This window comes from Mrakia frigida, assembly GCF_051309035.1.
Source record: "Mrakia frigida strain ATCC 22029 unplaced genomic scaffold BDY24scaffold_9, whole genome shotgun sequence".
Classification (NCBI taxonomy): domain Eukaryota; kingdom Fungi; phylum Basidiomycota; class Tremellomycetes; order Cystofilobasidiales; family Mrakiaceae; genus Mrakia; species Mrakia frigida.
In genome coordinates, this window is record NW_027481272.1 from 640,826 (window position 1) to 663,242 (window position 22,417).

At 54.5% G+C, this 22,417-nt stretch overlaps 8 protein-coding genes across 8 annotated transcripts; 3 read left to right on the top strand and 5 right to left on the bottom strand.

Moving 5' to 3' along the window:
• Positions 1-271: 271 nt before the first annotated feature.
• On the top strand, positions 272-4,765 carry BDY24DRAFT_440099 (uncharacterized protein). Its single transcript, XM_076644493.1, has 11 exons — positions 272-465; positions 841-875; positions 978-1,222; positions 1,331-1,376; positions 1,442-1,510; positions 1,585-1,938; positions 2,028-2,099; positions 2,187-2,902; positions 2,977-3,875; positions 3,959-4,162; positions 4,238-4,765. Exons 1-11 carry the CDS (start codon positions 327-329, stop codon positions 4,561-4,563), a joined length of 3,105 nt encoding a protein of 1,034 aa, XP_076498324.1. The 5' UTR covers positions 272-326; the 3' UTR covers positions 4,564-4,765.
• Positions 4,766-4,913: 148 nt separating this feature from the next.
• BDY24DRAFT_413835 (uncharacterized protein) lies at positions 4,914-6,418 on the bottom strand (the record flags this gene model as incomplete). The annotated part of the gene is made up of 7 exons (XM_076643231.1): positions 4,914-5,006; positions 5,075-5,167; positions 5,234-5,555; positions 5,631-5,650; positions 5,721-5,831; positions 5,901-5,978; positions 6,080-6,418. The coding sequence occupies 7 exons, from the start codon at positions 6,416-6,418 to the stop codon at positions 4,914-4,916; spliced, it is 1,056 nt and encodes a 351-aa protein (XP_076498325.1).
• Positions 6,419-6,664: 246 nt separating this feature from the next.
• Positions 6,665-9,120, bottom strand: BDY24DRAFT_413836 (uncharacterized protein; the record flags this gene model as incomplete). The annotated part of the gene is made up of 7 exons (XM_076643232.1): positions 6,665-6,893; positions 6,986-8,091; positions 8,174-8,357; positions 8,451-8,489; positions 8,673-8,692; positions 8,767-8,852; positions 9,015-9,120. The coding sequence occupies 7 exons, from the start codon at positions 9,118-9,120 to the stop codon at positions 6,665-6,667; spliced, it is 1,770 nt and encodes a 589-aa protein (XP_076498326.1).
• Positions 9,121-9,695: 575 nt separating this feature from the next.
• Positions 9,696-13,085, bottom strand: BDY24DRAFT_383911 (magnesium transporter NIPA-domain-containing protein). Its single transcript, XM_076639738.1, has 14 exons — positions 12,731-13,085; positions 12,580-12,604; positions 12,410-12,458; positions 12,227-12,280; positions 12,069-12,083; positions 11,983-12,005; positions 11,845-11,897; positions 11,666-11,763; positions 11,495-11,557; positions 11,240-11,382; positions 11,012-11,115; positions 10,642-10,895; positions 10,152-10,267; positions 9,696-10,074 (listed from the first exon to the last, which is right to left on the bottom strand). Exons 1-14 carry the CDS (start codon positions 12,787-12,789, stop codon positions 9,916-9,918), a joined length of 1,215 nt encoding a protein of 404 aa, XP_076498327.1. The 5' UTR covers positions 12,790-13,085; the 3' UTR covers positions 9,696-9,915.
• A 59-nt stretch (positions 13,086-13,144) lies between these two features.
• On the top strand, positions 13,145-16,048 carry TRR1 (thioredoxin-disulfide reductase TRR1). Its single transcript, XM_076639739.1, has 8 exons — positions 13,145-13,567; positions 14,108-14,153; positions 14,226-14,350; positions 14,444-14,566; positions 14,703-14,875; positions 15,003-15,118; positions 15,232-15,346; positions 15,466-16,048. Exons 1-8 carry the CDS (start codon positions 13,428-13,430, stop codon positions 15,696-15,698), a joined length of 1,071 nt encoding a protein of 356 aa, XP_076498328.1. The 5' UTR covers positions 13,145-13,427; the 3' UTR covers positions 15,699-16,048.
• A 73-nt stretch (positions 16,049-16,121) lies between these two features.
• On the bottom strand, positions 16,122-17,579 carry BDY24DRAFT_383920 (uncharacterized protein). The gene is made up of 3 exons (XM_076639740.1): positions 17,123-17,579; positions 16,435-17,054; positions 16,122-16,359 (listed from the first exon to the last, which is right to left on the bottom strand). Exons 1-3 carry the CDS (start codon positions 17,129-17,131, stop codon positions 16,239-16,241), a joined length of 750 nt encoding a protein of 249 aa, XP_076498329.1. The 5' UTR covers positions 17,132-17,579; the 3' UTR covers positions 16,122-16,238.
• Position 17,580: 1 nt separating this feature from the next.
• Positions 17,581-19,568, top strand: BDY24DRAFT_383925 (uncharacterized protein). Its single transcript, XM_076639741.1, has 4 exons — positions 17,581-17,633; positions 17,696-18,934; positions 19,037-19,111; positions 19,226-19,568. The coding sequence occupies exons 1-4, from the start codon at positions 17,631-17,633 to the stop codon at positions 19,250-19,252; spliced, it is 1,344 nt and encodes a 447-aa protein (XP_076498330.1). The 5' UTR covers positions 17,581-17,630; the 3' UTR covers positions 19,253-19,568.
• Positions 19,569-19,632: 64 nt separating this feature from the next.
• On the bottom strand, positions 19,633-22,338 carry BDY24DRAFT_383936 (elongation factor 1-gamma). Its single transcript, XM_076639743.1, has 10 exons — positions 22,109-22,338; positions 21,818-21,896; positions 21,356-21,447; positions 21,204-21,266; positions 20,911-21,110; positions 20,736-20,829; positions 20,499-20,657; positions 20,317-20,424; positions 20,121-20,236; positions 19,633-20,036 (listed from the first exon to the last, which is right to left on the bottom strand). Exons 1-10 carry the CDS (start codon positions 22,256-22,258, stop codon positions 19,841-19,843), a joined length of 1,257 nt encoding a protein of 418 aa, XP_076498331.1. The 5' UTR covers positions 22,259-22,338; the 3' UTR covers positions 19,633-19,840.
• Between the last annotated feature and the right edge of the window lie 79 nt (positions 22,339-22,417).

The following is a 22,417-nucleotide window of genomic DNA, read 5'->3' on the forward strand; positions in this document are numbered from 1 at the left end:
TCTCTCTGAAGAGCAGGCGAGTCGAAGGAAGGAGCGTTTTGAGGAGCACGGATCCGGGCGCCATGTTCCTTGCTTCCTTCTTCCTTCTCAAGCTCGCTGAACTCTTTTTGAAGAGCGCACACTCTCGGGAACGGTTTCTCTGTGCCAAGATGTATCGGGAAGACTTTCCCAAAATGACGTTTGAAGATTGACTAGAGAGCTGACGCGGGGAAGGAAGGAGGGAGGGATGGGGAGAAGCTCAAAGCGACCTCAAGTTCCCAACCAACCTTCACCCTCTTTCCCTCGAGAGCTATCCACTCTCTCCCCTCTCTCCTCTCCCTTTTGATATGCTTGGACGATCCAAGAGTCTCAAGAAGAAGGCTTCAACCTCGGATCTGCTCTCAACTCAGAAGGAGGAAGTGCCGACGGTCAGGCCAGAGGACGAGAAGGAGCCTCTGCACGCTCCAACAGGACTGGTGAACGACGGTGAGTTTCATTCATTCTTCTTTAGAGAAGGTGGGTGTCGGGTGTGATAGAGATGGGAGACAAGAGACGGGAGGAGGAGGAGGAGCGAAGGGGGGAAGGGAGGAGGAGAAGGAGGGAGGAGCTCGCCGCTCGACGGCGTTTTTGGCAGCAGCACGCTGGACCTCTTAAGCAGAGCTCGGAGCTTTTATACAGCTCGCCCTGCTATGGCACGAGAGGTCGAGAAGGCTTGACCAAAACGGCTCAGCTGAGATTGGAGCTGAGATGGTGGCAGGAGGTGGTGGAAAAGACCGACGCTTTCAGCTCTGCTCTTCTTCAGAGATCATCTCCTTCGACGAGACGCCTTGCTGACTCGTCTTTTATTTTCTGATGATTTAGGAAACACCTGCTACTTGAACTCGGTCTTCCAATCTGTGAGAATCTTGCTCAATCTCGCCGACCAAAAGAGCCTCGTCATCTAACTCTCCTCGTTTCGCTCTCTCCTTCCTTCCCCTTCTTCCCTTCTTCTCTCTCAGCTCATCCACACCCCTCCTCTCTCAACGCTCCTCACTCCTATCGACTGTCCCGACCGACCATGGATGCCTGCTGCCACCTGCGAAGTTGACCGTCAACGACATCCAGCTTTCATGGCTGAGAGAAACCTCAACAAGGACCTGATGCCTCTTGCCGCCTCGTTCATTGAGTCCTCCGGAAGGAGTTGGAGGACAGAACTCGCTGGTTTGGAGGTCACCAAGGGGGACAGGAAAGGGCAGGGTCTGAAGTAAGTACTAGTTTCTCTTCTCCTTTGCCGAAAAAATGGCGGGAGACGGAAGCGGAGGAGCGCTTGAGCTCACGACTCTCGGTTGTTTGGTTTCTTCTTTCTTCAAAGGACGTTGCTCTACACCATCTCGAAGAAGTACGAGCAGTATGGAGACGTGGGTACTATATTATCCAGCTCTTTCCTCACGAGCCACAAGCTCATCCTCGTTTCCTCCCACAGTACGACCAACAGGACGCCCACGAGCTTCTTCGACATCTGCTTGACTCGATGAGGATGGAGGAAGTCGATGTTCGTGCTTCTCTCGTTCCCTTCGTCTCCGTACACCTTATCTGACCTGTTTGATCTTTCTCATCTGTCTGCAGGTCATCAAACGTCTTCATCCGAAACCGACACCTCTTGCTCCAGTCGCGACCTCGAACCCAGCTCCTCCCTCGCCTGCCTCGAACATCTCCGCCCAACCCTCCCTCTCCACTTCTTCGACTCCAACCTCTCCCCTACCCTCCATCAATACTCCAGAGCCAACCGAGGTCGGTTCTTTGGACAAGAGGAGCTCCAGAGTTTCGTTCACCGACGGACCTCACAAGGACGCTGAAACGAGTCAGCCCTTGCTCTCGAATGTCGAGCCGGAGGCGGAACCTCACGACATGCTGTCGTTCGTGGACCTGCTGTTCGGAGGGAGATTGGCTAGTATGATCGTCTGTGAGACGTGCAAGTCGGTGAGTCGATTCCCTCCAGTCTCGAGTCGTCGCGTCAAGAGTCGCCCCTTCGAGAGCAGAAGCTGACCGTGACGCATCTTCCGTTGCAGGTCTCTCATACGTACGAGGACTTCATGGATCTGAGCATGGGATTACCTCAGGAGGAGCCGAGGGAGAGGAAGGTGAGCAATACTTCACTCGAGAGAATCAGAACTCGCCACGAGCACGAGCTGACCTGTTTCTCCTCCTCTCCCCCCTCGTTTTTGTAGCGAGACCGACTCATGTCCATCGCTAGGAAGCTCGGAGGAAAATCTTCGAAACCAGACGACGACTCTGCCGTTGCCTCCGACGAGGAGGACGAAGGATCAGATCACAAGCTCTTCGGATCGCGTCGTCTCACCTCTGGCGCCGAGTCGAATCCCTCCTCAGCTCCCGTCTCTCGTCGGGGATCAACCGTCTCTGGAAACGAAGGAGGAGCCAACCTTGGTCGACGAGGATCCATCTTCGCCGGTCTCGCTTCGTTGAGCATCACGAGGAAGAAGTCGATCTCGTCTCGAAGATCGTCGGCAGCTCAGTCGGACAGAGACACGCCTGGCCCTTCGTCTCCCTCCCTCCATCCATCCGACCACGGAGACGACGCTTCCTCCATCCCTCCCATCTCCTCAGCTCCAACCATGAACTCGATGAAATCCCCTCCTCCTCAGTTCTCGCATCTCCTCGATCCCAAATTCCCCAAAGTCAAGTCGTCCCAGGCAGCCTATATCCGACGAATCCTCGGTTCAGCACCCAATCCCAACCCGTTGGCGGCTCTCAAGCTCTCAACTCATGCGGAAGCGACGGTGGGAGGATGGTTGGGACTGCCGTCGTCGAGTCAGAACGGGCTGATGGATTCGCTGAGGCAGTTCACTCAGGTCGAGGTGTTGGAGGGAGAGAACTCGTTCGCTTGCAAGAAGTGTTGGCGTTGGGAAAATCCGAGGTCTGACGGGTGAGTGTATCTTCTTCTCTTCCTTCTCTCCTTCGAGGACCGAGACTCACACGCGTTCTTTCGTCTTCGAACAGTCGACCTTGGAGGAGAGGAGGGGAAACAGGAAACGACGCCGACGACGAGGACGAAGAAGAGGAAACGGATCTCGCTCAGGTCGACAGGATGATCGAACCCATCAGTGAAGCTGAGAGACTCGCACCTCTTCCAGAATCTATCGTCAGTGCACCGACCTCAGCTGGAACCACTCCCTTCCTTTCCGCCGTCGACCTCTCAGCCTCCACCGTCTCAGCTCCAGACGTCCTCACCACTCCCATCAACTCTCCCTATCCTCCCCTCTCGTTCCAGCAAAAGTCCGGCTTCGACTCCATCAAGGTCGACACCTCCTTCCCCGACGATCCCACTCCGGACACCCCTGGTAGATTAGGCGTTGATTACGGAGGAGGTCAGGTCATCCCGACCATCAACACGATCCCTTTCTCTCCCGAATCAGAGACTCCTCCCGACATCAGCACCACAGCTCCTTCTCCAGCTCCCTCCCTCCACAACGGCGTCGACAAGTCCTACCTCGCAGCACCTACCAAACGACCTACCAACCTTCGACCATCAGCATCGAGAGGTCACTCGTACACTCGTCACGTCAACCCAGCGTTCAAGGACGGATCGGATTCAGAGAACTCGGACGCGTCGTCGACTGGATCGTTCGCTTCCTCGGACGATGATGGAAGTTCGCTCGGGAGCGGAGAGGCAGTCGAACAGTCCCCCTCATCGACAACGGCAGCTCTACCAGGAGGAGAGGCTTCGAAGCCCGTCGCATCGAGACCCAAGCCCACGAGGAAGAAGTCGTCGAGGTTCGTGATGAGGAGAGCTTTCAAGAGGTACCTCATCGTCAACCCTCCTCCCATCCTCGTCTTCCATCTCAAGAGGTTTGAGTTGATCACCGGACGAGGATTTGGCTTCGGAGGATTTGCAGGAAGTGAGTCTTTCTCTCGTCTCTTCCTTCGAGCTCGACGCGTCGAAGGCCCTCGCTGACCTCTCCCTTTTCCTTTTCTTCTCCAGATTTCAAGAAGATCGACACCTTCATCTCTTTCCCTCTCGTCATCGACGTCGCTCCCTTCCTCGCTCCAGCTCGAATCGGCGCGCCTCTCACGGTCGCCAACTCGTCGGCGAAGAAGAGAGCAGGAAAGGAAGTCGTCGACGCCGTTCCTTATCATCTCTCCGCCATCGTCGTTCATCTCGGAACGATGGGTCAAGGACATTATGGTTCGTTTCCTCCATCTCTAATATCTTCCTTGCAGAACCTCGAGGCTCACCTCTTTCTTCTTCTTTCCCCAACAGTCTCCTACGTCCTCTCCTCCCCCGACGACCCACCACCTCACCACACTCCCTCCTCCTCTCCCAACCCTCCCGCCTCCCCCTCCACCGTCCCTCTCCCTCTCTCCAACGTAACCTCCCAGGAATCTCTCCCTCTTCCAGGATCGTCGTCGTCCAAAAGCCATCATCACCCGCACTTCCGTCACGGAAAGAAGCATCCCGAGAGGGAGGTCGATCCGAGAGTCTGGTGGTACTGCAGCGACACGCTCGTGCAGCAGGTTCCGGTGGAGGAGGTGTTGAAGGCGAAGGCGTACTTGCTCTTCTTCCAGAAGACGCAGACGACGGTTTAGATCGAGAGGGAGGGAGTGAGGGAGGGGGGGAGGAGCAGGCTCGCTGCGACGCGACGAGGATCGATCTTTATAGGATTTAAGGAAAGTTGAGGTATTGAGGTAATTTTTCGGTTTCTACCATACTGTAAACGTACTGTTCTCGTCCTAGACTTTTGCGTATGCTCTTCGTTCTACGTACTCGATGGATCTGGCTTTTGTTTCGCTCTTCCCGCTCTCTTGTCGAGGACTCGTAGCTCTCAGTGAGGTTGAGATTGGAGAACGATCGAAAGAAAATCCGTCTTCCATTTCTCTCGGTAGCAACATCGATGAATTTCCATCATCGTATCACAATCATCTCGAACAAACCGCGACTATTTTCGAGACGCGCCAATTGCAAGGTCGAACTCCTCCTCCTTGACGACGAAGTCTCCAAGATGAGAGGGAGCATCTCGAGATCGTTTAGCCTGAGTAGGAAAGAGCGAAGGAAGCTGGTCAGCGATAAGTAACAGGAGGTTCTCGAACTGGAACTGACGGGAAGAGGTTGATCGATCAGTGGACTTCCCGAAGGAGTCGCAGCGTCCCAAAGCTCGTCTTGTCGAGCCCTCTTGAGATCGTGTCGACCCATCTGAGCCAGCATAGACAAGGTAGTGTCAGAAGATGAGAAGGACGAGCAAATCAAGGGATAGCTCACTCCGCGTTTCCACGAGTGCGACCTTCCGCTCGCCGTCGCCCACAGCGTCGCTGCAAGCGTGAGAGTGTCTCCTCCTCTTCCTTCTGCTTCCCAGCTGTTCCACAGAGCTCCTCCCGAAATTGTCTTGTGGTCGAGAAGAGTCCTGAGCTGCACCATGGCTGCGATGTCTTGAGAGGCGACGGTGACGGGTTTCGGAGAAAACGAGTGAGTCGCGTTGTTGAAGAGCGAGAGGAAGAGCTTTGCTGGTTCGTCGAGAGTAGCGAGGAAGGAGGGAGAAAAGAGAGGTGGAATAGTACTCCTCCATCCAGGATGAGAATGATCGCTGCGAAGAAAGAGAGCGGAGAAGCCAAATCAGCGAACGAGATGGAACCATATCGTCGTCGACGCGTTGACTCACAGTTTCTTCGCTCGTTTGAGCTGAGTAGCACACAAAACGCAACTGAATCAGAAAGGCTGCGAAGAAAGACTCGTCGAAGAGTGAACTCACTCTCTTGTCCTGTGCCATGACGAGAATCTCTTCCAACGACCTGGAATTGAGGACGACCTTCGCGTTCAGGGCGCCCTTCGTTGGAGGACGAGCAGGAGTGTCTTGAACTTCCTGGTAGTAGCGGAGAGCAATAGGCAGAATGAGGTCAGAACAAGTGACAAAGAAGGCGTCTGGGCTCACCATGTTTGGTTCGACGGAGGAAGAGGGAGGAGGGCTTGGAGCTCGAGGCCCATCCGTCGAGGTCGACGTTGTCGCAACCTGAAGAAGTGATTAGACGAGGGGTTGTTCACTTAGGATCCTCCTGACGGAAAGAAATAAAGGCCATCCACCTGTTCAACGATAGAAGGGGTTAGACTTACAGCTGCCGCCTCCTTCGACTTGAACCTCTCTCCTCCCACGGTTACCCTCTTCTCAACCCTCGCCGCCTTTCTCTTGAGCGACTCCGACCCGTTCTCCAAGTACTCCTTCGCGTGCAACGACCAAAGAGTAGCTTTGAACTCCTCTGTAACAGCTTCCAAACCGATGTCGAGTCTGTTCAAGATGGCGGTCTCGTTTCGATCCGGCTGGATCGCTTGGAAAGGGAGGGTTTTGAAGAGAGCCTTCTCGCCTTCGGAGTATTTGGAAGAGGTCTGGCGAAGGGAGACGATGAACTCAGCCTCGTGCGGTTGAAGAGGACCTCGAGTAGTCGGAGGGACCATGATTGAGGAGAGGGAGAAAAGGTGATGGTTTGGAGCGAGAAGACGAAGGTGAGCTCTGGGCGGAGTTTGAGGAGGGCAGGGGTCGACGCGACGAGAGAGAGGGTTTCACGCATCGACAAGACGACGCCGACCATTTCTTCTTCTTCTTCTCAACTCTCCTGTAAAAGAACGTTTGTCTGTGTCCATCTCGCTTAACTATAAGTCAGCCAAACCGGCAACCAACAGAAGTCATTCTCTTTCGTTCCTTCAGCTCCTCCCTGAATCCTCCTCGAGAACTCCATCCAACCATCCCCACCCGTTCTCTCCCCTCTGCGTCTCTCCACCCCTTCTATCTCCACCCGGATCTCCTATGGCAGCCTGTTGATGCAAAGCCTGAGGAAGTAACGACCATCCTGGCGTCGGCGTCGATCTTGCGAACGCTGCTGCCTTTTCGGTTTCGAGCTCGACGTTTCGGAGTTGGACTATCCGGTTGAGACTGGATGTTGGAAGATAGAGAGGGAAGGGGTGGGAGCGGTCAGGGATGATAAGAAGGGAGAGCAGAGGGAGAGAAAGAAAGAAAGAACGCACAATTCGAGTTCGGCGACGCGGTTCCTCAGTCGAACGAGTTCCGCTTGGACTTCTGGATCCTGCGATCGCTGAGAACTAGATATGGAGGATGTTTGAAGTCTTGAGGGAGGTGGTAGGGAGGGAGGAGGGAGTTGCTGCTGCTGCTGCTGAGGACGAGGGTGTTGGAGGGGTCGAGGGAGGGCGAAGGATTGGTTGTTGCTGCTTCCGTTGCTGTTGCTCGATTGGGCGGACTGGGGACGAGGAGGAGGTTGCTGCTGGTTGTAGTTAGGGCTAGGGAGTGGGGGGGGAGGTGGTTGGGGTGGAGCGAGATCTTGAAGACTGGCGAAAAATGCCATGACGGTTTCGGCTTCGCTGAGAGGAGGGAAGGAGGGACGAGGGGGAGACGGTCCAGGCAGAGGCTGATGGCTTGATCGGGGAGGGAATGGATTTTGGTTGGGAGTGGATGTAGATCCGAGGGAAGAGTTGAGTTGAGGAAAGCTTCCGGAGTTGAGAAGGGAGGTGAGGAGGTCGAGAGTGGATGGAGGGCCGATTCCCGCTGGCGTCTGAGGAGCGAACGTTGACGACGACGAGACGGATCCTGGAGTGCTGGCTGATCCTGACGAGCCGCTGGACGGAGTAGATGCTGCTGGAGATGCTAGATCTCTCATCCAAGAGAGCAAGTCTCCTCCTCCTCGACTTCCGACGCTCCCCGGTGAGGGAGAACTGAACGCGCCTCCCATCGACTGCTGCCATCCCGATCCTGACGACGACGACGAAGGGGATTGATCCACGCTCCTCCGATGAAGAGCGGCGGTTTGGAGAGCCGAGTTGGCTCTCCAGGGGTTGTCTGGGAAGGCGAGGAGGAGGAGTTCTGGAGGGATGTTGGAGGGGAAGTTTGGAGGGTGGGAGTTCGAATTTGACGCGTGCTGGGAGGGTGCAGGGGAGCTAGTGAGGTCGATATAGTCGCGAGACTCCTCTGGGACGGTGAAGTGGACTCTTTGGGAGTTGCTGGAGGTGCAGTTGGTAGAGGAAGAAGAGTGGGAACCTCGAAGGGATCCGTAATTCGAGCCTGAGCTCGAGGGACGTGAAGTCGACGAGGGAGGTTCCATGGACGACGAGGAGGATTTCTGAGGACAGGAGAGCAAGGGTCGCTCATCAGCTCTCAGATAAGAAAGATACGAAGAGTTGAGAAGGATCAGATTGACTCACACAGTCCCTCCTCTTCACCTTCGAGCTCGATCCGAGCGAAACTCCCGACGAGAATCCTCCTCCCTTTTCAGCCTCAACGTTCTTGCATCGTTTCTTGAGCGAAGGCGACTTGGAAAGCATGGGTCCAGTACTCTTCGGTCGAGTAATAGAGTCGTATGGAGCTCTCGGAGGTCGGCCGCACCCACTGGGGAAACCAAAGAAGGACGGGGGAGGGGAAGAGGGAGGAGCAGCGTGAGCTTCGAGAGCGCTCAATTTCGTCAGATCCGAGGCTACTGACGAGCAAGTGATAAGTCCTTGAGGCGAAACACGCCAGAGACTGGTTATAGAGAAGGAGAGGAGAGCGAGTGTTAGAGAGCAGAAGAGGTTTTGGCTGTGGTCGAAGGAGGGAGGGCCAAAAAAAAAAAAGGGAGACCGCGAGGAACGATAAGAGGTCGAAGCTCGCAGAAGCCCGTGGCCTCCCGTCGACCCTGGCAACAACCTTGTTCGTAGATGGACTCACGGAACAGTAGAGCAACCACACTGTGGGAGCAAAGTATGATCAAAAATCAGTCGATGTGCGACTCGCGGGAAAGTATCGAGCTCGTGGCGCTCACAAACTCGCAAACGTCCTCCGACGGAGGGAGACGAGTTGAGCTCGAGCAGGAAGAAGGGAGGCCTCGTTGTTGTTCAAAGTGTTGAGCTAGATACCATCGCAAGCAACCCATACAAGTCAAAGGAGGGGGAGGCAGCGTCAGCTGAGCTTTTCCTCTTTGGACCCTTGCGTCGACGTGCCCTTTCCCTCGGGATGGTTGCACGAGGGCGACGAGTCAAGAAGGAAGGAAGCTGAAGTCTCCGAACTCACCTAAACTCGACGTCCCCGAGGGAGCTGATTGAGAAAACAAGCTCGAGCTGGAGGTTGAGCTTGAAGGATCCAGATCCCAAACCGCGTCGGAGGAGTGAATCTCCATCCCGCGTTTACGTCGTCCAAAAGAAAAGTCGAAGAGGGAAGGAAGCTGTTTCCTCGAGAAGGTCGTGGTTTGAGGTGCGGCTTCTGTGTCTTCTGGGCCAACCAAAACACGGAAAGTCGTCAGGAGCTAGCCCATGCGAGGCCCAAAAATGTCCCGCAGGCTCAAAAGAAGGACCGAGACGATCCTCGTTCCCTCGACTTCCCTTCATATTTTCGAGCAGAAGAAACAAGCTCACAGAGAAGGTTGGTAGGAGTGTATCTATATGAGCTGTCAGAGAGAAAGCAAGAAGGAGGGATCAGACGGGAAACCGTGAGAGTCGCCGAAGACAGGTCGAATTCCCTCTCACCTATCCGTTCCTCGTGTGCTCTTCCTCTCGCTCTGTATCTCCTGTTTCCTCCTCTCGATGGTATCAGAGCTAGTCCCCGCTCTCTCTACATATCTGGCCGAGGCGATTTCAAAGTGTTTCGGTCAGCGAAAGCCGAACGAGAAGCTTGTAGCCGGTGTCTCTCGTCGCGTCGACGTCGAGAGATGAATGCTCACCAGCCTTTCTTTACTCTTGCTCGAGTCCTACCACCCTGAGCTTTTAACGACGATGATATAAAGAGCAGCAGGCTGAGTAACGAGGAGGAGATGGAGAGAAAAAAGCACATGAGAACGAGAAAAAAACAACGACGACGACCGACCTACACACCACCTCCTTTTCTACTCCCGTCTCAATCCTCCTCCTCCAGGCACAAGATTTCCTTCAGCTCCAACTCTGTCTATCTCCCCAGCTCCCCCTCCTGCTTCGAGACCCTATCGTCGCGACTCCGAAGGTCTCAGCGGTGCACCGTTGGGAAGAAGAGGCGCTGAGGCCGAGTTGTTGTTGTTTGTCCGACGAGGCTGATCCGTATCGTCGTCTTCCTCCTCCTGGAGGTCGGTGAGACCTACGGATTCTTCGTTGAAGGCATCGAACTGAGAAGGAAAGAACGAGAGGGAGGCTCAGCTTCGAGCTCGAGGGAAAGTGAAGAACGGAGGAAGTGGGAACGAACGAGGGAGTTGGACTGCTGTCGGAAAAGAGATGATCTCCGGCCGTGACCAGCAGAATGGAGAGGGTGCTCGTGAGGATCGTCGACCGAGTAGCGTCCTGCTATCGAGATTCGAGGTTCTGTCAAACGAACGAGGGAAGGAGAATTAGAGGTCAGCTTCGAGACGGGATGAGTTGACGCGTTCGGTTCCGCGAAAATCCCTGCCTCTCTCTCCAAGTCAATTTGAAGAGCTTCCGGGGCAGACGAGACTCGTCGCTCGGGTCCTCGAAGGATACTCTCGGAGACGAGATTGACGAGGCGAGGTGCGGGCGACGCGTCGTGCTCTCGTCTCGCCGCTTCCTCCGCACCGTTAATCTCCTCCCCATAATTCTCTTCCATTCCGTCCGCTCTCCCTTCGATCCTCCAGTCCTTCCTCAACCCTTCCCGCCTCTTCTCTATCTCCCTACCTCCACCCTCCCAAACCAACCTCAGAACAGAGGGAAACTTTACTCACGCATCAGCCCCGCCTCCAACACCCCATGCCTATGCGGCGGTTCCGGATCCCTACTCAGGTTCAACAGATACACTCCCATGAAGATGACCAGGAACCCGCACAGCAGCGAGAACGAGTCCTTCGCGCCTGGCGTTCCGAGACCTTGGAAGAGGACGAGGGAAGCGATGATGGTGGCCGTGGAGAAGAAAACGTAGTACATGGGGTTGACAACGTTGGTCGGGAAGGTGTCGAGAGCTTTGTTGAGGTAGTTCATCCTGTGGAGGGAGGGTGAGAGAAAGGAGAGAAGGGAGGGAGGGAGAGAGGAAGATGAGTTCTGAAAGAGACGCGAAGAGTAAAGGAGGCAAAAGGACGAGAAGGAAACCATGCTCACTGGACCATAATGCAACCAGCAACAGCCAATCCAAAGAGGTAGGTCGTAGGGTGGGTGAACTGGTTGTTTCCAGCGAAGGTCAACTTGACGGCGACTCCCAATCCCTTCGAAAACACAAGACCAAACCCAAACGAAACTCGAGTCAGCTAGAGCTCTCCTACGCTTTCTGCTGAACTCTCGAGCAATCTTGAGACGCGTCTGAAGGAAGAAGAGGACGTCGAAGCTCACCTTGATGGCCATCACACTGATAGAACCAACGACCGAGCAGATAGAGGTGTAGATCACCGGATTCTTCTTGCCGTAGACTGGTGCGACCTTGTAGATCATGACGAGGGAGAAGACGGTGACGAAGAAGAGGTAGGTGAGGAATCCTGAGGTTGAGCGAGCAAAGAACGAGAGAGGAGGCAAGGGAGGAGAGGCGAGGTCAGCTTGGCGAGAACGAAGAAGGAAAGGGAAGGAAGTAGACGGTTGAGCTGAACGAACCAGGTTGCATAGCGTCCTCCCAAATCTCGTCGACAGTCTCGACCTCCTTGTCGGCTGGGGCATCTGTGGGAAATGAAACGAACGAGGACAAGGAAGGGGTGAGCTTGGACGCGGCGAGTTCCCTTCCTTCCTTCCTTCGTCGAGCTCAAACGAGAGAAGCGAAGGACTCACGAAGAACGATGATCAAACTACCAATCAAGCAGCAAGCACATCCACAGATTCCTAACCGACCGAGCTTCTCGTCGAGGAGGAAGGAGGCCAGAATGGCTCTGGTTTCGTTCGAAAGAGAAAGAGGTCAGCTCTCGTTCGGCGCTCTTCTGCCTGGTCGAAGGAAAGAGGACGCGACGAACCCGATAATGACACTGAGAGCTCCCAGCGGTGTTACCAAGATTGGAGGAGCGAACTGGAGCAGAAAGAACAGATCAGGGATGAGCTAAAGCTCGAGGTCGAAGGGAAGCCCGAGGAAGGAGGGACGGGTCGAGACTCACAGTGTAGGCCGAGAAGTTGCAGACTGCAGAGAGCAAGAGTCAGCTCAAACTCGCATCGCATGGAGAGGAGATAAAGCTCGACTCACTTTCTCCAATAACCACTGTGATTCGAATCAAGAAGAAAGGGGAAGGAGCGAGAGTAATCAGTTGAGCTCGACCTCCTTCCTCCCTTTGTTGACCCTGTCCTGTCCTCCCTCTCCTCCTCGCAATCCTCCATGTTGCAGTACCACTCAAATGAACTCACGCGTAGTGATTCCAGCCCACCACGTTGGATTCTTGAGATAAGCGAGGTTGTCGGCTGCCAAAAAGCGAAAAACGAAGGTCAGCCTGCGAAGGAGGGGAGGGGGCCGCGGGAATCCCATGAAGCTCCTTCTTTCGCTCCCGCTCCTCCTTTCCTGCTCATATAGATAGGAAAGAATAGACGTACAAGCTGAGTTCCCTGTCAAAGCTGCTGTTCGACCGGCATCGTTGAGGCCCTGGATAGTCGTACAAAGAGGAAGGGAGTCAAACTCGAGTCGAGGTCGCGTTGATGACGGCTCCTTCCTTCTCTCCTCCTCCTTGCCATCCATCCCGTGAAGAGGTTCGAACGAGACTGACCTTTTTAGTGATGATATAACTCGTTCTATAGATGCGCAGCATACGAAGAAAGGCAATCAGCTTGAGCTCTTCGAAACGAGCTCTCTCTCTCTGGGCTGCCCTGCAGCTCCCTCGCTCCTTCCCTCCCTCTCAATCAAACGCTGGGACTCACCCGATAGCTGCCGAAGAGCTTACTGCAAGAGCGAGTCCTATGTACTTGTCTTCTACCATACGAGAGAAAGGGGGAGCCAGCTGCGAAGTGGAAGCTGAGGGAGGGGAAGGAGAAGGGAGAGGAGAGTAAGATCGAGGTCGCGGTTGGGGATCTGGGAGAGGGGAGACGATCCAGCGATGAAATCGTTTGTAAACAAGGGTTTGTTGATTGTCTTCGGAGGGTAGTCTCCTTGATGACAGAGGGAAGCCTACTGAATCTCAATCTTGCTGGATTCGAACTTGAGAAAAGAAAATGGCACTCTTCCCATCTTCCAACTCGGTCGTCAAGTTCAGCCCAAACGCGTCGAGATTCTCCCTCTTCCGCCTGCTTACCCCCCCCCCCCCCCCCCCCCCCCCCCCCCCCTCCCCCCCCCCCCCCCCGCCCTCTTTCCTTCTATCACGGACGACTCTCGCGTCCAATCACCTTTCTGTTTACTTTTTTTTTTTCTGGCACCGGCTTCTTAGCCCCCGAAATCCGAAATCGACGGACCTCATCCTTCGAAATCTCGCTCGCCCTCTCTCTCCTCCCTCCATCAGTCATCTTCTCTCCCCAACCACCACCTTCCTCTCCTGCTTTCACCCTGTTCTCCTTCAAACTCCTCCCCTCTTCTCGCTCCCTCCTCACCCCTACCACCCGTCGTCTCGCTCTCTTCTCCACCATGGCTCCCGTCCCAATCTCCCTGCCCAACGGAGTCTCCCCTAAAATCGAGAACCTCACCGTTCCTTCTAAAGGAACAAAGAGTGAAAAACTTCATTCCGAGGTCGTCATCATTGGATCCGGACCTGCTGGACACACTGCGTGAGTGAGATCGATCTCGCTCAAGACCGTTCTAGAGGAGGAGGAGCTGGAGAGAGAAGAGGAGGAGGAAGGAAGAGCTCGACGTCCGCGTTTGACGGATGGGCTCAGAAGGGGACGAAATCGAGCTTTTGGACGCTTTGGAGCTTACCAGCTTGGAGCGTGTTGGGTTGGGCTCTTCTCAAGGGTTAGAGAGTGTGCTAGAGCTGGTGGGAGGTTGCAGGCAGGAGGAAGAAGGACGGACGACGAGAGGAAGGAGACGTCGTTCCACACTCCTCCTCCTTCCTTCCCTTTCCTCTCTTTTCCTCGTCGCTATGCCTTAGCAGCACACATCTCGACCTCCCTCTCATTTCCCTTCTACCTGCCGTGTCAATATCCTTGAGGCCTTCCTCTATCTCGAGGAGCAGAGAGCAACCTCTGTCAGCTCAGCCCTCGGACGAGCTCAACACCATCGGCCGATCCCTTCCCCTTTTCCACCCTCCTCACCTGCTATACTTCCCTTTCTCAAATCTCGAACTGACCTCGCTCTCTTTCATTATCCAGTGCTATCTATGCCGCTCGAGCCAACCTGAAGCCTCTCATGTTCGAGGTTCGTTTCTCTCCCTCCTCCCTCCTCCTCCGTCACTTTCTCACGCGTCTTGGGTTTTGCTCTCTCTCTCAGGGTATGCTCGCCAACGGATTCGCCGCTGGAGGACAGCTCACCACCACCACCGATGTTGAGAACTTCCCTGGATTCCCAAATGGAATCATGGGACCTGAGATGATGGACAAGTTTAGGGAGCAGTCGTGAGTTTCGACGTCTCGTCTTTTTCTTTCCTTGCTCGTGTGAGCTTAAAGATCTAGCTGTCAGCTGACTCTGCTGATGTTCGATTTCTGCAGCATCAACGCCGGAACCGAGATCATCACCGAGACCATCTCCAAGGTCGATCTTACTGTCCGACCTTTTAAGTACTGGCGAGAGGGAGAGGAGGACGACGAGGCTGCTTTCGAGACTGCTTCTACGTGAGTTTATGTCTTCCGTACACTCTACCTACCCCCTCACATGCGCCGCTGCTCGTCTCGAGTCACTCAGCTTGTGTGTCGTTTCTGTCGAGCTGACCTTTCTCTCCCTTCCCCGTCTTCTTCTTCCCTCGTTCAGCCTCATCATCGCCACCGGAGCTTCAGCCAAGCGAATGAACCTTCCCGGAGAGGAGACCTACTGGCAGAACGGAGTTTCTGCTTGCGCTGTGTGTGATGGAGCCGTCCCTATCTTCAGGAAGAAGCCTCTGGCCGTTATTGGAGGAGGAGACTCCGCCGCTGAGGAGGCGACTTGTGAGTCTTTCGTTCCTTCGCTGCTCTTTTCCTCTCGAGCTTGATTTCAAGCTTAGCTTTAGAGAGGGGACGAACCGTTTGCTGACCATCAGTTTTTTGGTTCGCTTTCTTTCGTCGATTCGCTCAGACTTGACCAAGTACGCTTCTCACGTCTACGTTCTCGTTCGAAAGGCCGAGCTTCGAGCTTCCAAGGTGATGGCCGACCGACTGTTGGCTCACCCCAAGGTTACTGTTATGTGGAACGTGAGTTGGAGTTTCCTTCCCTACCCTTTTCTGCGTCGCTCGTAGGTAGATTGGAAACGAACGTCGAACTGACCGTCGCGTCTCTTCGCTTTCGTTTCGTTTTGCGCCTGCAGACTGAGGCTACTGAGTGCCTCGGAGACGGTGACCTCCTCAACGGTCTCTCCATCTTCAACAACAAGACCCAGGAGAAGTCTACTCTCCCCGTTAACGGTCTCTTCTACGCTATCGGTTCGTCTTTCCTCTTCTCTCCTTCCGTCCTTTCGTCCTTCCTCCATCCCTTCCCTCTCTCCCTTTCTCTTCTTCGTCTCACTAATCCTCCTCCTCTCTCTTCTTTTGACGCCTTACAGGTCACGTCCCCGCCACCGCCCTCTTCACTAACCAGATCGCCACCGACTCGGACGGCTACATCCTCACCGTCCCCGGAACCACCCAGACCAGCATCATGGGAGTCTTCGCTGCCGGAGACGTTCAGGACAAGCGGTACAAGCAGGCTATCACCAGTGCTGGAACTGGGTGCATGGCTGCGTTGGAGGCGGAGAGGCTGTTGGCTGAGGAGGAGGGAGATCATGAGATTGAGTGAGTACGAGTTTTTCCTTTTTCGTTTGGAAGTTGGGAATGATTCGGAGGAGAGGGACATTCGGAGCGAAGGGGAAGGGAAAAGGAAGGTCAGGGGCGGAGGGGGCGGAAGGAATCGAAGAAGGAACGGAGACGAGAAGAAAATACGACGCGACGTGCTGACCTTCCTTCGTTCCTTTTCTTCTCTCTCTCTCTCTCAGCGCCAAGACGGCACAGAAGGCTTAAGCTAGAACGTTTGAACGAGGAACCTTTTACTGGATTCGTTTCTTGCTTCGCTCCCTTATATAGAGATCGTTTCTCCTCCGAGGCTGAACGCACTCGATTAGATTACTTCGATGAATGAACGAGACACGATAGGGTTCGGGAAAGAGAGAAGAGAGGCAAGGTTTACTGTTGCTTTCGTCTGTCTCTTTCCGACGTTGGGCTTCGTGAAAGAGTATTAGTGTCGGGAGGAAGTTATGCTGGTCTTGGGTGCAGGGGGAACGAAAAGGACGAGCTGAACTCTTTCGCTTCGACACGTCCGTGTCTCATGAGGCCTAGAAACTTAGCATAGAGGAAGTTTCATGGTCGTAAAGGGTGTTGGAAGAGCAATGGTCTGCGAGGATATGGCCCCAGGAGGACGGACTGAGCGACGGGGCGAGGATCCGGACGCGTCGAACCCGAAGCTGAACGAGGAAGAACGCGACCGCATCCATCAGCTGAAAACTTCTCGAAGATGAACTCGAGCGCAGAGAACTCACTTCAAGGTCCTACTAGTCGACCACCCTGACCTTGAGGGTCTCGTTGGAGTGTCGATCATGGAAGAGGTACTCGAAATGGATGATTGGGTGGAGGTGAGGGAGGAGGTAAGAGTGGAGGAGGGGAACGATAGATCTGTGCTCGCCGAGGAGAGAGACTCGGAGGGAATCGAGAGGAACGGGTCCAGAGGTAGCTTTCCCCGAGAGGAAGAGTTTGAGGGAGGAGGGAACGGACGGGAGGGAGGTGAAGTTGATGATGAGGTTGTGCATCTGCGAGAAGTCGAGGAGACGGTTGATTCGAGAGGGTGTTCCAGGCTGAAGGTCGAGGGCGAGCAGGAAAGAAGTGTATCAGCATGATGAGGGAAGAAGGAGGTTTTCAGAGAGAAACGAGGGTCAAAGCGACGACGGGCTCCCATCACCTCGTCCTCCCTCCGACAGAAGAGCTTCTCGAGCTGCTCTACTGATCCGACCTTGACAGTCCGATACAGAATGGGAGAGACGGTTTCCAAGATCTCCAGCGAGACTCCTCCTAGAGCTGCCAGTGTCGAATCGTCCGCGGAAGTGAAGATGAGGAGGAGGATCTCCCGAGGGAGCCTACATACAGTACGTCGAAAGGGAACGATCTGCAAAGAGAAGAAGGTTGAGGTTGACCTCGCTGAGTGTGACTGAAACAGGGTATTGCTCTACTCACCTCGGTCATGGTCAAGCGGATGGATGAAGGAGAAGAGGAGCTATAGACCAAGGAGGACGACGAGGAGGAGGTGGCGAGCGGAAGTGTCGAAGTCGTCCTCTTGACGGCCTCGCTGTTCACCAGGAAAGCTTCGATCGATACATACCAGATATAAGCAGAGACTTAATATCTTCTCGTTATGATTTTGGGATCGAGAAACCAGAGGGTGCTACAGACGAAGAGAAAAGAGGGAAGGAAGCTCAGCTCAACCGCTCCCTCGTCCCCCCCTTCTTTCTTCCCTCTTTCAAGCTCGATTCCCCCCTACTTTTGGAAACTCACTGCGCAGAGGACTCTACTTCGAAGTAAGCGAGCTGATATGCGAAAGAGAGGAAAAAAAGAGAACCTGGTGGTGGGAGTCGAGAGCAAGACAACGTCATGCTCCTTCGAAATCGACGAGCTCGCTTTCTGCCCCTTCCTTCCCTCAAGCTCGCAAACGCTCGCCATCCAGTCCCTTCAACTCTTCCTTCCCATGGCGAGTAACGATATCTACCTCTTCACCTTACACTCAAACTGATCATCGTCGATTGTTCCCAGGCTCCTCGACGTCGACCCGCTCTTGCATCCACCTCGAGCTCCACCTCCTTCCTCTCCGATCCCGAGCTCGCCCACCTCTCTACGGCTCAAAAAGAACGTCTCAATCAAGCCTTCGATAGAGCAGGAGAGTCCAAAGTCGAACGAGACCTGGGGAACCAGAGACGGAGGGAGAACAAGAGGAGGAGAGTCGAGGAAGCTCAACCTGAGGTGGTGGAGGAGGAGGAGGAGAAGGGAGGAGGAGGGTTCATCGTCGACGACGACGAGGATATGGGAGGAGGGTTCTTGCCAGAAGGAGAAGCGAGCGATACAGGAGGAGGGTTCATGGTAGACGAAGACGACGATTTTGGAGGAGGATTCCTACCAGAAGAGCCGCAAAAGGAGCAGAAGCAAGAACAAGATCAAGACGACGTCGAAATGGACGACCTTCCCTCTCCCTCCTCAACTCGAGCCTACCTCCCTCTCTCTCTCATCCCAGCAGCCCTCTCCCTCGCTCGTTTACCACCAGCCGATTCAGGTGTCCTCGATTTCTTCAAGCAATCCGCTCAAGGGTGGGAGGGAGCTCGGTCTGTCGATGGAGACGACGGAGGAGTCAAGGAGAAGGGAGTGAGCAGAAGGGATTGGTTTGCTGTTTGTGCGATTTTGTTGAGTGGGAGGGAGGAGGAGATGAAGGGAGAGGAGGAAGGAATGGGGAGTGAAGTGGAGGAGGAGGAAGAGGAGGAGGAGGAAGAGGAAGAGGAAGAGGACGTGTTCGATCCTGAGGAAGAGGAAGACGAAGAAGAAGACGGAGGATTCGTTCGTTCCCGACCCTCCAAGAACAGAGTTGTCGACGAGGACGACGTAGACTTCGACATCTCCAACTCCTCCCGCCGACGGACTCGACGAACCACTCGATCCACCAACGTCGACGACGACGACGACGATCACCACTCCCTCTCCCCGGTCCCCTCTCTCCCTTCCTCGCCCTCCTCGTCCTCCGCTTCTTCCTCCCGTCCTCGGTCCAAGAACACCAAGAAATCCAAAAACACCGCTCCCAAACCCAAGAAGAAGCCCAAAGCGTCCAACGGGTGGGAGGACGAGGAAGAGGAGTTGGTTCTTTCTCGAGCGGAGAAGAAGCACGCGAAGGAGACGTTCGAGCTGCTCCTGGGACCTGAGGGAGTGAGGAAGGGGAAGCAGGTGCTGGAGATTAGGGACGTTGGAGCGGCGGTGAAAACTTTGAAAGAGGGTTGGAGTTTGGAGGAGGTGAGCAGAGCGTTTCGTTTCGTTTCTTTTCTTTTCGACGCGTCTCTCGTTGTTTCGCTTGAACTGACCCTTTCGGGACTTGTTCTACTTCTGTGCGATCAGGTGAAGGAGATGGTTACGATGTTCTCGACGGCACCTGATAAGGCTAGTTTGACTCTGAAAGATTTCGAGAGATTGGTGAGTCTCTCTCTCTTCCTCGACTCTATCTTCCTCTTCTCGTCCTTTTCCGCCGTTCAGCCCTCCTTGTACCCCACACTGACTTATCTTTGACCTCTTCTTTTCCTCTGCCAGATGTGGGAAGGAGGCCTCTTCCCTTAGCAGCTTCCACCTCGATACGAGACGCGACCCGACGCGACCGATGGATGACTCGAACGACACCCCTCTTCTCTCCTTCTCCCTTCGAAGTTCCCGCTTTCCGAGGCCTCCTCTGATGAGTCCGTCTGTTCCCTTCGTCGACGAAGGCCTAGAAGCAAAGAGATCCTGATGGAGACTCTCCTCGAGCTCCAAGATTCGATTCATCGTGACGAAGGGCAGCGTCGAGCTGCACTACTTTTCGAAAGGACGGTGTCGAGAAGCGAAGGATGAGGTCTTCTCGCTGGATGGGTTGGTGAAGGTGTTGGGGCTTTCAGATGAGGATGTTTCTACATACACAGTGTCTCTGTTTCGTTTTCCTTTCGACGAGACTTTGGAGTCAAGAGTTCGTTGTTTACGTTTCATAAATTGGGACATAAAAAGTGACCAATGCGGGCGTGATTTAAAGCAAGATGGGGTAGAAGAAGCTCAGGAGACACAGCGAAGGACTCGAGCAGGTGCGAGATGGGATGAGGGGGTGGAAAGAAGTCTAACCAACGAAGAAGGAAGGAGAAGAAAGAGAAGAACGAGAAGCAAAACGATAACCGAGTACGTTTACTTGAAGTTCTTTCCGTCGGCCCAGGCCTTTCCGTCGAGCTCGAGGTCCCAGGCGAAGGCTCCGGCGAGGAACTTCTTGTCCTCTTCCGAGGAGAGGGAGAGGGGGGTGAAAGAGTAGGACTCCCAATCAGGAGCGGCGGAGACGACGGGCTCGTACTCCTTTCCTCGGACGATAAGAGCTCCGGTGATGATGCTGGAAGGAAGTGAGAAAAGTAAAAAGGTCAGCGATGGGGTTCGAAAAGGGGAAGAGACGAAGGGCAGAGGGAGGAGGACGAACGAGTCGTTGGTCTTTCCGAGGACACCAGCGGAAGCGAAGCAGTACTTTCGCGATCCCTCGAGTCGGGTGAAGAAACCTCCGATCTGGTTGGCGGACATGAAGGGGAGGGTGAGCTCCTGTAGACGAGCAGAAAGAAAGAAAGATGGTCAGTCAAGGTGCATTCGAAAGAGGAAGGAAAGGAAGAGACGAGACGAACCTCGTTGTACTTGAAGTCCATTCGCCAGATAGAGTAACCCTCAGCGTCGAAGTTGGCGTAGAGCCAAGGAAGAGCCTCAGTTCGGGTGTCGGTGTTGGAGTATTGCCTCTGTAAGAAGGAGGAAGAGAACGAAGGTCAGGACGAGTTCGAGAACGAGACGCGTCGAGGGGAGTTGAACGAACCTTCCACTCGTCAAGAACGAAGGTCGACTTGGGGAGAAGGTCGAGGGGGTTCTTAGCAGCGGGAGCATCAGCGAAGGACTCCTCCTCCTCCTCGTCAACCTCCTTGGGCTTGGGGGCAGCCTTGACCTTCTCAGCCTTGGGGGCCTTAGGAGCCTCGGGCTGAAGGAAGAGAAGAGAAAAGGAAGGTCAGCTCGAGTCGAAGGAGAAGTCGAAACGTTGAAGCGGAAAGCTACACACCTTAGCATCCTTCTTGGGGGGAGTGTAGACGGCGGCGGAGGTGGCAAGGGTGACTCCATCGAAGACGGAGGCGATTTTGGGGTGGTTGACGATGCTGGAAGGGAGAGAAGAGAGGAAGGACGGGCTGTCAGCTCCAAGAGTTTGTTAGGAACCAGGAAGAGGACATAGAACTCACGTCTGCTCGTATCGGAGGGTGTTGGGGAACTTGGCCTGCTCCTCAGGTCCGAAGAATCGAGAGAAACCGTCGGCGAGGACGGAGGCGACGGAGATATCAGCGAGGGTGATCCTGTCTCCGACGAGGAAGGTGTGGGTGGCGAGGTAAGCCTCGAGGACGGGGAGGACGGAAGCGGCCTTCTCGATTCGGTTTTGGAAAACCTAGCAGACGACGGAGAGGAGGCGAGAGGTCAGCTTGAGAGGAAGGGAAGAGAGGGCTGAGCTCAAGAGAAGGAAGCAAGGCTTTGAACGAACGGGCTTGACGTAAGGGATGTAGTTGTTGAACATTCCGTTGGCAACAGCGAGTCGCTCGGAGATCTGAGAGAGTTGGGAAGAGCAGGAACATTGATCAAAATCGAGAAAGGGAAGGAGGAACGAGAACGAGAAGCATCGGAGGGAGAGCTGACCTCGGTGTGTCCGAACGAGATCCACTGCTGGATCTTAGCGTTGGTCTCAGCGTCCGATCCGAGGAGACCAGAGTTGGGGGCGAGGGAAGCGACTGTTGGTTGCATCCAGCCGAGAAAGAAAGAGAGAGAAGAGAGTCAGTAATCGTGAGATGGGGAAGCCGCGATGGGGAGGAAACGAAAAAAAAAGTGAGGGGAGCGTTTGAGAGTTGAATCAGAGATAATGAGCCTACCACGGCTCGCAAGTTCCTCGACACATTGTGATTTGGACAGGGATAACTAAGTTTATCGTCATGTAAAGGAGAAGAAACGATGGACACTCTGAAAAGAGCATCCAAAGAGGAGGGAAGGAGGGGAAGGAAACGTGCGCTGGTCGAAGTCGATGGAACCTTTGCAGGGCTGAAATCGACTCGATACCAGGCGACCGAAGCCTGACAGCAGAAGGATGAAAAGTCATATACTCACAGTAGTAAGCGATGGCGGCTCCCTCGGTAAGGTTGAAGTTGTTGGGTCCAGAGAAGGCAGGGATCTTTCCTCCAGGGAACTAGAAGGGAGGAAGGAGAGGGGAAGGACGAAAAGTCGAAGGAGGGAGGGCGAGGTCGAAAAAAAGAGATGGGGAGCAAAGAGAATGGAAAAAGTCAGCTCGTTGTTTCTTTTTCCCTACGGTGGAGACCTTCCAGCATGCTCCAGTCCTCACGGCCGAGCTCTAGGAGGAGGAAGGGAGGAATGAAAAGAGAGGGAAGGAAGGGAACGAACCTTGCTCAAGAACTCCTCAGACTTGTTGGTCTCTCCGAAGACGAAGTCCTTGGAGAGCTCGACCTTGACTCCAGCATAGGCAGCAGTGGCAAGGGCCTTCCTGGTGTTGAAAGAAGGAGAAGAGGGAGTGAAGAGGATACCGGCAGACATTTTGGAGGATGAGGGTTGGGAGGAGGAAGCTCTTGACTGCCCTCCCAACTTTCAAACCTCGCTGTCGCAAGGCCGTGCGGCTCGGCTGCGCCCAGTTTATAGAAGACGGTTCTTGGCTGATGAGATAGATCGCATGCTTTCTGTTCCGAGGAAGCACCT